The sequence below is a fragment of the Cygnus olor genome, chromosome 18 (assembly GCF_009769625.2).
Source record: "Cygnus olor isolate bCygOlo1 chromosome 18, bCygOlo1.pri.v2, whole genome shotgun sequence".
Taxonomy (NCBI): domain Eukaryota; kingdom Metazoa; phylum Chordata; class Aves; order Anseriformes; family Anatidae; genus Cygnus; species Cygnus olor.
In genome coordinates this window covers 2,557,636-2,569,200 of record NC_049186.1, presented here as the reverse complement: position 1 = coordinate 2,569,200, position 11,565 = coordinate 2,557,636, and the positions used below count along the sequence as shown (strand labels likewise).

General features: G+C 52.3%; 1 protein-coding gene across 1 annotated transcript; it reads right to left on the bottom strand.

The window, feature by feature from the left end:
- Positions 1–228: 228 nt before the first annotated feature.
- Positions 229–9,357, bottom strand: TEKT3 (tektin 3). Its single transcript, XM_040530525.1, has 8 exons — positions 9,206–9,357; positions 6,235–6,842; positions 5,633–5,716; positions 4,190–4,260; positions 3,832–3,975; positions 2,380–2,602; positions 2,061–2,215; positions 229–577 (listed from the first exon to the last, which is right to left on the bottom strand). Exons 2-8 carry the CDS (start codon positions 6,811–6,813, stop codon positions 361–363), a joined length of 1,473 nt encoding a protein of 490 aa, XP_040386459.1. The 5' UTR covers positions 6,814–6,842; positions 9,206–9,357; the 3' UTR covers positions 229–360.
- Positions 9,358–11,565: the final 2,208 nt, after the last annotated feature.

The following is an 11,565-nucleotide window of genomic DNA, read 5'->3' as shown; positions in this document are numbered from 1 at the left end:
GTCAGCACCTAATTACTCTGATAACTGCCGTTACTTCCCCTTGTGCTTTTTCCACAGACAGATTCAAAAGGAGGAAGACCGGACAGTTTTTTTCTCCTAAAATCATTGACTGAAAGGGAGGGGTGAATCCCTTGGGGGGGTGGAGTTGCTCTCTGTGCACACGGGATATTTTCATCTACTGACACGCTCTGAACAAGCAGTGGAAGGAGGAAAAAAAAACAGACGGTGTAACACACAAACTGAGCATTTAATTCCTACTCAGGGCTTCCATCAGGAAGTCTGACCGTGGATTTTCAAGGCATTCTAGCAGAACTGAAAAGACATCCCACACCAGGCAGGGGAAGCAGGGCTGAGCCCAGCCTAGACGTACCCCACCAGCCGCGCCGTGCAGGGGAAGCTCTTGCGCATCCCCATGCACTTCTCCTGGTCAATGAAGAGAGAGTTGGCTTTGACAGCCAGGTCGTGCTCCAGGACTGCCTTGGCCCGGACCAAAATCTGCAGCGTGTCCTCGGCATCCCTCAGGCGCTGCTGCAGGCTCTGGATAGTCTCATCGAGTTCGTGGACCTCATTGACAAGGCTGGGGAACAGCAAGAAACCCCGTGAGCATGGAGGCAGAAGGATTTCCCCCTTCGGTGAGGTCAGATTAAATCGACCCTGTTTTCTGGCAGCTGTGCGTGAAAGCTGAGGGCTGGGCTGCTCCTCCGCGTGAAAGCTGAGGACAGGAGGCTGCACCAGGGCAGGGAGCCCCAGTGGTTTCCTGTTCCCCTTCGGGTTTGCGGTTCACCCTCCTGTTCACCCTCCTGGATTTCCCTGGGAAAGGGTCCTCCCCACACCCAAAGACACACAGCCAGCAGCAGAGGAGAGCTGCAAGAGGCTAAAAGTGAATGTGAAACTAGTGGAAGACAGAAAAAAAAATAGCAAGTGAGATGCTAAAGAGGGTCAAGAGTGCTGAGAAAGCTTAAAATTGCTTTTCAAAGATTTCCCATCGGATCAAGCCGAGAGGCAGCCAAGGCAGGGAGCTCAGCCCCCTCCTTGCTGCACGGGGGTGGCTGCTCAGGACACCCTTGGGTGCCTGGCTTCTCCTCCAGGCGGGGACAGCGTCAGTGTGATGCTAACGAGAGGAGAGTAGAGGTGGCATCAGGACGGGTAAGACACAGAGCAGGAGGCAGCTGATCTCTCCCCAGGTTTTCTTCCTTTCTCTGAAAAAGGGGAAGACCCCTCCAGATTCACAAACCCACCAGCTCCCGCCCAGTAAGTTGGCCAGCTTAGGTTTGTTTTTCCTTCTGTGCCTACAGCAGCAGCAAGGTCACAGCCAGGGGCCAGAGAGACAATTCCCTTATCTGTGAAACATCCTCACTTCTGCCTCTTTGGGGAAGCTGCTGGTTTTGGCTTGCCTTCCTTTCAGAGTGCTTGGCAACCTTGGAAGGCTGAAGGGTGAAGGAGGAGGAGGAGGCACGGAAGGAAGCCCTGGCCAAGCCTCTCCTGCTGACGGGGCAGATAAGACCTTGAAGAAATGCCAAGAAGCAGTTGCGCAGCCTGCCCCAGTCTTCCAGGAGCCCTCTGCAATCTTGCACTCGAGAGTTTTTGTTTTCCAGTGTCCCCAGGGCAGGTGAGGACAGCCCTTGCTGCTACCTGCTTCTCCTTGTGTTGCACCTTTCTTACTGTTACCCCAGGGGAAGGAGCTGAGCGCTCTTAAGGTGATGCTATGGGGGAGCAAGAGGCTTATCCTTCCAAACAGGGCACATCCAACCATGGGGAGGAGGACATTCATCCAAGTGGGGTCAATCCAGCCCCTCATGGGGTAACATCAGGCTGTACCTGGCCATGGTGAGGCGATGGCACAAGAGCCTCCTCCGTGGGTGCAAAGCTCTCCCAGCACCCAGAGATGTTTGCTCAGTGCTTTCCATTATATCAGTGCATTTAAAGAAGGACTATATAGAAAAAAAAAAAAAAAGAAAAAAAAAAAAAGACCCCAAGCAGTTTTGTCACCCAGTGATGCTCCTGAGGGCCACCACCGGTGACTCCTCACGGGTGCTGCCAGCCCCACGCTCCTGCCTTACCGCAGCTGGGCGCTGTCCCGGCACAGCTCCACGTTGGGTCTCCGCGTGCGCTCGTCCAGCCGGGTCTGAGCGACTTTTAGCGGAGGCACTTTGTCCCTAATGGCTTTTCGGATGGCTTCGATGCTCATCTCGATCTGGAAGATTTCCTGCAGCGTCTGGCATGAAAAAGAAACAGGTGCATAAATTAAAATTGCATTCTCAAATAACAGCATCGGTTCCCATTTCCCCGGACCTGGGCCAGGTCTGCATGGAGGTTTTTGCTTGGGAGGCATCACTGAGAAGCGATCGTTTTACACTAGAAGGGAAGGGCTGAGGGCACCTTGGCCAGGTGGGTCTGAATCTTGCTCTTGGCGTCGGCTGTCTCAGCGATGCGGTTGGTGAAGGCGACGTTCACGCTGTTGAACTGGTTCCACATCTCGTTGGCGGTCACCACCAGCAGGTTCTCGATCTCGTCCCGCAGCTTGGCAGAGGCCGCCCGCTCGCTCTGGGAGCGCAGGATGTTGTCGTCCGTAAACTTGGCCCAGGAATCCGGCACCGAGATGCTGCGGGAGGAAAGGGGAGGCCCCCGGTGGCCCCATGCTGCTGGAGCTGCCCATGGGCAGGCAGGGATGCCACCCGGTCGGGTTAAACACAGCCTTCCAGGGATCCGTGCTCTTTGACCACATGAAAGTTAAACATCTGGACACCATTCATCCCATAAAGCTTATCAAATACTGACACATCCGTGACAACGCTGCGATAATTATGAAGGCTCACACAAACAATAGATTCCCTTAGAAAAAATGAGATTTTAATCAGACGACTTATTTACATGTTAATGGCATTAAAGTGCCAAGTGATTCACAGCTCTGTGACAACACACAGACTGCAGCTGACTCATTTTGCTCGTAACTTATCTCAATTTCATACAAAACTGAACGAGCATTAGATAATACTCGATTCCCTGTCTGTGCACTCGGGATGGAGTTCACGCCTGTGCAGCAGTCCAGAACAAGGTCAACAAAAGCCTCAAATACCACATAAGCTCCATTTAAAACATGCTGATCCTCTGCACATTTTACCCCCTCTGAATTTCAGCATCAATCCTTTGCAATTCATTTGCCTGTCTAAATATGTCTGAGCTCTGCTGTGAAGAATTATTCAAGCACCAGAAAAAAACGAATCAATCCATGCCCCCCCCCCAACAACTGCATGTGTCTGTGTGCGCAGCAGATTTATCCCCCGAGCCCTTTGCCACTCGCAGCATATCTCTGTGAGTGCTGCTTTAGGTCATCGTTCATTTATTGCAGAGCCAAAGCCAAATTCCTGGCACCCAAAAGCAGCTGAACTCTGTCCCAGGACCAAGTTCTCTACTCCTTTATCTCCTGTGCCACCTGGGCTCCCTGCCAGCCCCTCTGCCAGCAGGGGTGAGCCCCCAGAGTTTACGTCAATGAAGAGCACTCGGGAAGCAGCGACACAGCCTTCGATGCGTGCACAGACCTAACGAGCTGCGTCCAGGTGCCGAGCTGAATCCGTTTTCAGGCTGATCTCTGCACCCTGATATAATGTTTAATTAGGTGGGACGCCTTTCATTTGGCTTTCACTCTCTAAGCCTCGTTCTTTGTGCCACCCAGTACAGAGGGCTGGGCTGGATGTGCCACACCGAGGCACAGGGGCTGGGGACAGCCAGTGCCGTGCTGGGACAGCCAGTGCTGTGCCAGGACAGCCAGCACCGTGCCAGGAGTGCCACCACTTCCCTGGGACCCGCAGCCCAGCACCGGAGTGCACTCACGTGGCATCGACCCGCTCCACCCCGCGGTAGTAGCTGATGCCGTCGGAGGTGTTCCTCAGGTGGTGGCACTTGTCGTCGATGCGGTGAGCTGTCTGCTTGTTGGCCAGGTCCCTCTCCAGCTCGTGCTGGGCCGCCCTGTTGGACCTTTGGCATGGAAGAGCAGCTGTCAGTGTCCTGCGTGGCTCGGGGAGTTCCCATGGGACTGGGGGCTCCCACGAGCGTCGCTGCTCGTTTGTATGGGGCTGACAGAGGGGGTCGCATCTACAGGATGGGGTAAGGGTGGGGGTCTGCTGGGGGTTCACTTTACAGCTGCAAAGTCACTTCAGCCCTGCCGCACGAGCTGGGAGCTGCCCCTTACGCGAGCTGGGCTTTCGCCCTGTCCAGGAAGCGCTGCATCCTCTCCTGGCACGACCTGATGACGTCCATCTCCTGGGCAGAAACAAAGCACAACAACATCAGTGTCCACACACCTTGGTCCTGGTCACACTCATCCCCTCGGGCCTCTCCAGCCCTGGTCCAGTGACCGGGAGGGGAACAGGACAGTGCCATGGCCACAGCCACAGCCTTTGCCCTGACTTTCAGGGGGTGGCCAAGCATTTTCTCATCTTGACATCCGCTCCAAGCAATGGTTAGTGCCACACCGTGGCAGCAGGGCCAGATCCTGACCTGGTCTGACTGCTCATAGCAGTTGCCTGGATGAGCTACACAACCATCCCCAATCAGCACCTGCCCTTTTTGCTCCCAGAATGTTTTCTACCCCAGGAGAGATCCCATACAAATGGGACAAGGAGATGGATTTTCCTTGGTTGTGAATTCCCAACCACTTCTAAGAATGAGGCTGGAGGAAGGCATGGGCTGCTCACCACTCTCCTGACCTCAGCACACCTCCGTCACGTTTGTGCGGCCCCGGATACTGGAGGCGGTGATCAGGAGGCTCCAAAACAAGTAATTTTTAAGCCCTCCTGTTTGTAACAACCAGCTGAATAGCATGGCCTAAATGCGTCCTCAACACTTGAAATTCAAACAGCCATTATAAAGATACCAACTCTGATTATTTTCCTAAAATCTCATGACCTTTAAACCAATCTGCTAATTTTTTAGGGCCTGACTCATAAGAAAAAATCTTCTAACAGAGCAGTGGCTTCACAGTCCCAGGGGCTGCCGTTTCCTTCCCAGCTTCACGAGGCCCTCGCAGTGATTGTGCTTTGCTGTACCCTGGGTTAGGATCCCATCTTCTGTGCCAACTCTGATCTTGTTTGCTTTTATTCATAATTTAAAGCAGACTATATAAAGGCAGGCAGGAGTGCACGTTTTTATGGTTTCTATAAAATGTACTGCTTAAGTACACAGAGTGGCAGTCCTGCTGCAGCCGCGCTGCTCTGAGCAAAGCAAAGCTGGGGGTAGATGTAATATTTTTATCAGACTGGCTAGTACAGCTGGGAAAAGCAGAGAAGCTGTCGGCCACACACTGCCTCCCCTATATCTGTACGTGCATATCTGTGTGTGCTGAGATGCATGTAGGTGCTGTCCAGGCAGGGCTCTGGGGTGCAGGACACTGGGCAAGAAGACGGGGACACAAACTGCTTGAAGGGGGACCAGGACCTCTGCATGCTGCACAAAGACAGCTGCTTTTCAGCAAGTCCTTTCTCTATTAGGGAAAGTCTTACCCCAAAATGTGGGCGTGCTGCTGATGGACACGCCATCCCCTGGCCCAGGGACTCAGGGGTTTAGTGCCCAAGAGCCAGTTAGGGCAGTTTAGGCAGAAAGAGCTACAACATGTGATCTGTGCTGCCAGACTCACTGTGAAGAGCTCTTTCTCCACGTTGTCGTGCACCAGGTCGATGCCCATCCTCTTCTCCCGGTGGAGCAAGCACTCCTGAGCAACCTGTTGGAGACATGCCATGCTGCAGGGACAGGGTCTCCTCCTCAAGTAATGTAATAGAAGAGAAATTGGAGGTGGGCACAGAGAGGAAAAACGTGGCCGGGGCAGGGTTTAGCTGACAAGAAGCAGCCAAGCTGCAACATCAGCATTACATCGTACGAGGAGCACACGTGGCCCTGGTGCGCCTGCAGCTGGGTGCAGGGACCTGGGTCTGGCTGGAAGCTGACCTCACCCGAGCCACGTAGCAGGACATGGGCTTTCCTATCCCAGCCCAAGATGTTGGATGTACTGCTTACAAAAATATTTGGTTAAGCAAATAGTGTTCTGATGTGCTCAGCATGCGCTGATAGGGGATGCAGCAGATGGCGAGGGGTTTGTTTATTGCTAACTTAACTAATGGTCCATTAATAAAAACTTTCTAGATGTTACGGGGCTCTAGTGAAACTTAATTAGACATTTGAACGGCTGCAGATGTCTCAGCAGCAGGCTGCAGCGTGCAGCCCACTGGGCACAGCGCTCACCTGGAGCGGGGCCTCGGTCTCCACCAGGGCTCTTTCCAGCCACCTCTTCATGTCGGAGAGCGCGTTGGTCTCCCCGATCATCTCATCTAGCTCATGGCAGAGCTCTGACTTCCAAAATTCAATGTCATTGACACGCTCTCCCAGGTTTTTGGTGCTCTCCGCTTGCATTTTCTTTGTCTGCTGGTACTTGTCCTGAATCAGGCGGGAGGTGTCGACCCTGAGGTTCTCCGAGTTGTGCCGGGATGTCTCCGACTCCCTGTAGTTGGTGAGGTTGGAGCGGTACCAGTCGTCGGGGGTGTACCGGGTGAAGAGGGACGTCCTGTTGGAAATGAACGGCAGCATCTTGCTGGGGGTGAGCCCCTGGGCGCTTCCAGAAAAGGGAGCCAAAATGGGATTGATGGCAGCCATCCTATAGTAGGCGCTGGGTGCCCAGGGAAGGCTGAAGCTCTGAGGCAAGGGGTAGTAAGGAAAACGGTTCTTGTAGCTGGAAGCCATGGTACTGATGGCAGGCAGAAAGTTGGTGGGGGTCGATCTCGGGCGGGCATGAGTTGCCGTCAAGGGTGAGCCGACGAGCTCCATGCTTGGTCGCTGCTATTAGGGCAGGGGTCCTGCAGGGGGAGGAGGCAGGAGTCCCACTCAGCAAGCATTTCTTGCAGCAACACAAGCAACGTACAACACCGAGAGCAAGCACACAGCACTCACACAGCGCCCAAACAGGCTTAGAGCTCTCAAAAGCAAATCCCTCCTGACAGCATCCCGAGCACTTGTATATACAAGGATTTGGCTTTGTTGTTAGTATCTGGTGTCAGATCTTGAAAAGCAGAGAGAAACAAATCATCGCTGCTGAGGAGAGTGACAGATATTATGCCTTCATTTTCCTTAAATCTGTCATTCCAATGAAACTGTAGTTGCTGATTCTCTGCTGTTCATTTGTTTCTTTTGGCCGGCGTATCTGCTGATCTTACAGTGCTCCAGATGTGAATTTCCCTTTAAAAGTTCCATTACCGGCCCCGATAGCTGTGTCCCTTTGGACATGAAGCAGCTACCAACCCAGCGTGATTTGTGGGTGAGGGACTCTGTCCTCACTGCACCTTCACTTGCATTAAAAGCTCAAACGAGGAGCCTGCAGGCAAGCTGAGCTGTGCAGAACTACACTCAAATTTGAAAAAAATCCACTCCAATTTTACTTAAAATAAAAGCATCTCTTTTGACTTGCGAAGGAAGAAAAATGTATGTGTTGCAGCCAATGTCAAATAAATGCACTTGGAAAGGAGAAATCATCCCACAGTCTTTTGGGGGCAGCTCATAAACACCAGCAACCCGAGGCAGTAACCCAAAGCAAAGCAGCCTAGGGAGACTGGTACCAGTGAGGTCGCTGAGTGCCCTGTGTGGGGGGAGCTCCTCAGCCAGGTGAGATCAGAAATACAAGGCAGAGGGCCATCAAAAGTACCTAGAGCACCTAACCCAAGGACACATGCTCAGGAGGGTTTCTTGTGCTTGATACGGAGCTCTTGTGTGGATGCAAGTGTCACCCACAGGCAGAATAAGTCACCACGGCCATCATAGCCTGCTGCTGTGGTACAGGGACACGTCCTGCCCCTAACACCATCCCATCCACATCCCACCCAGCCTGGCCAGAGCCCTGGGGAAAGGCTGGGACACCAGCGTGTCACAATGCCCATGGATGGCAAGGGTTTTGACGCGGGGCATTGCTAAATCCCGTTTGTTACTGCATGCAGTCAACATTATCCCTTTAAAAATAGGCATGCAATGAACTGTTATTCTAGAACAAAGTGTCCACACAAACAATCACATGACGAGTTTTAATTGCTGCTCTTGGGCTACCCTGATCAATTTGCATGAGTAGGCAAGCTGAGAGAGGCTGGCCTGTTTTTGAAATTATAAAACCCTTGGGAAAGAGAGGGGTTTTTGCTTCTAGTCGACTCTGCAACAAAGAGCACCTCTACAAGAGGCAGGACCAACAACAACTCAAGGCTTGCTACCAAAAGGATTAAAAGGAGATGGATGGGAGAGGCAGAGACGAGCGGGTCCTGTACCCTGGTCACAATGCCAGGCTGTTGGCAGCGGATGACACTCGCTATGTCTCCCGCAACGGTTTGATACATTCATGTGAACGCTGATCAAAATGCAGCTATTAAATTAATGCATGGCAAATACAGGAGAATAACAGGTCCTGCAGCTAGGGTAAGTCAGAGGAAAATAGGGATGAGTCAGAGGGGAAATGTGCACAGCCTGCAGCTGGGAAATCATTGAACTTTGTGGATGGTATTTTCAAGCTGTGCCCAATTTTGGCCATTCTCGCCCGGGCTGCCCCAGTACCTGAGTCCAGGGCAGCAGAGCTGCGGGCACCGAGCCTCGGCCTCGGGGTCTGACCTGGCTCAAGCAGCGCTGGGACAGGCAGCGGGAAACTCACACCCTCGGGTTTAAAAAAAATACATTTGCAAACACGAAGCCAGTCTGGCAGAACTGAGGACGAAATGTCTGTGCTCGGGTCCAACAAAAACCTCTGTGCGTGCCGGTTCCCACAAAGCCGTCCCTTCAGCTCTTTTGTCCCCGCTGGGCTTCGCCCAGCTCAGTGCCACTTTTTGTACCTGAGAAACAGCCTTCAGAGAGGAGACAGCTTCCCTGGCTCCCACCCCATACACAAATTATTCCCTTTCAGATCCTGATATATGTATCTTTAGAAAAGGAGAAAAAAGCCCTTGGGAATGGATTGGGGTTGTATTTCCCTGCATTTCCAGCTGTAATAAATGTTCCTGCCTCCCCCTTGGGATAAACTGCCCCCAGGTGACACTTTCTGCCCCTCCTGAACACAGATGCTCTGGAGCCCCCGGCCATCTGAGCACATGCTTCGGGGTATAAGAGGTACCATCCCAATGATAACTGGAGGGGATTAGGAAAAATATCTACTTTTAACACCCCATTACTCCCAGTTAAAGCATATGCTTACGTCTGCTGCCTGGGTGGGTGCTCAGGGGGTGCCTGGGGGCTGTCACTCACCACCGTGCTGTCGGGCTGGGTGGCAGCAGCGCTGGGTGCTGCAGCATCCCAAGCACCCGGTGGCCACCAGGGACACAGGCCCTGGGGGGGCGTTGCTATGGGCGTTGGGTGCTCAGTGACCGGATTCTGCCTGGGCAACCTCCTGCAGCTGCTATGGCAACCTGGTGATGCTGTTGGGCAACGCAGCTTTCTCAGCGGGCATCCTAGTTCCTGCCCTGGGCAACATACTGCCCCCACTGGGCAACTCGGTACAGCCCCTGGGCTACTCAGTGCAGCACCTGGGCAACTCAGTGCTGGCTCTGGGCAACTTAATACTGGCCCTTGGCTACTTGCTGCTGGCCCTGAGCAATCCAGTGCAGCTGTTGGGCAACCCAGTGCCCTAGATGCACAACCCAGTGCAGTCTCTGACCAACCCAGTGCCACCCCTGGGCCACCCAGTGCAGCCTCTGGGCTATGTAGTGACTGTGCTGAGCAACTTGATCCCACCCCTGGGCAACCCTGTGCTGCCCTCGGACATCCTAGTGTTAGTGCTGGTGCTCCTGGGCCAGCCCTACATCACACTTTACCCAGGGAAAACATTTCCTTTGGCTTCATTTTATCACTTTAGTCTAACTGTCAGCAATGCGGATGGTAAATCAAATATTCAGGCTGATATGTTTGTCCTTTCATATTCTACTGTCAGTTTCTTCTCACTTTCCCACCTATTGCAGCCGCAGACTGAGATGGTACCAAAATGCTTTATAGCCTCTCGTGAGCAGAAATCCAGAAAGCCTTGCCTTTTTGCCAGGGATCCGATAGAAAAAATAATTCAGTCCAACTGCTTCGCGTATACAAAGTTTAGCACATTTTGATTTCACTTTAAACACACATCTTACTTTAGCAGTGTGAAGAATCAATTTAATCAAACTGAAAAAAGGCTCAGCACACAGGCTGCTTTTCTATAGCTAAACCAGATAGTTCCAGCAGACGATGGGCAGCCTCTGCCCCTCGGCAGGACCCAGCCCAGCTCCGTGTCCCCCGCATCCATCCCCACCTGCGAGCCCTGCCCGAGCTGATCTGGTTCAGGTGAATCACTGTGCGATAAGGGATGCCACTAATGGTTGTAGGTCACCATACTGCCTCAGAGGCATTTGCTGGAGTTAAGCAATAATAATTAGATGGCATTGTAAATGGCTCACGGGTAAAGCCTTTAGGGCAGGGACTTTCTAGGGATGCATCGGTGGCAGCAGACCGGGATGTGAGCACTGTGCTGCAGGGGGACAGAGGGACATTGGAGTGGATGAAGGTTTGGTCCCACCACAGCTTCTGCAGCAGCTTTTCAAGTGCTTATGATGTGCCTAAAAGCTACAAAGATGAGGCTTGGGTAAAATTGCCAAATTCACAAGCTGAGTGACTCCAGAGCAAGATGTTACCAACTGCACCCACTACATGAACCCGATACCCCTCATGCTCCAGTAACCACAACAATTTAAGTGGACAGTTCACATCACTTCCACTCATTCAAGTAACTGAACCCGGTCCCTGAATTACGACTACGACTCTAACAACAGCAAATTCACTAAAATCACATAACTACCACTCCCAGTTCCAGTGGGGCATCCCCAGATTTGCTGGACGTGTGAGAACACCATTTGTCCCAAAGCCTTGACCATTTTAGCCCAGAGCCAAAAAAAACCAAGAGTGGAAACGCGAGGCTGACGTGAAGCAGTGGTGCCAGCCCAGGTTCGCCTGCTTGGCTAAACTGGAATTACAAGGGATACATTTAGATACCTAAGTACAAAATCTACTGCCAAAGGCTGTCAATCTTGCTGTCACAGCTTTGCATTCTCACTGCCTATTAATACATCTGGGATCGTAAGTTGCCTTTCTGAAAATACCCAGATCCAGATTCTTTACAGCATCCACCAAAGAGTCCAGAGAACATTGCCCCATCACAGAGCTTTATTCTGCTTTTGAGTGTTCCTCTCCCTCCTTCAAACACTGTATCTGCCTGAAAGGGATCTATTGTCTATGCAATAGCAGAATACTTTTCAAAAGGCACATCAATTCATGAAGAACCGAAAAAAAATTAAACCACGTGTGGTGTGTCCTGTGCTGTCATACAGCAGGGCAGGGATGTTCACAGGCAGCACATGCTCACCCTGGCCCAGGGCTACTTTAGGATTCCAACAGCTTTCAAGATTTTATCTATTTATGAAAGCAAGGCTGGCTTCTAGGGACGAGCTGCACCCATGGGTCCTGCTCTTGGCTCCATCTGGCTGGGAAATGCATGAGACTTTCCAGGGTTTTGCTGGATCCTGTTCCAGTGAA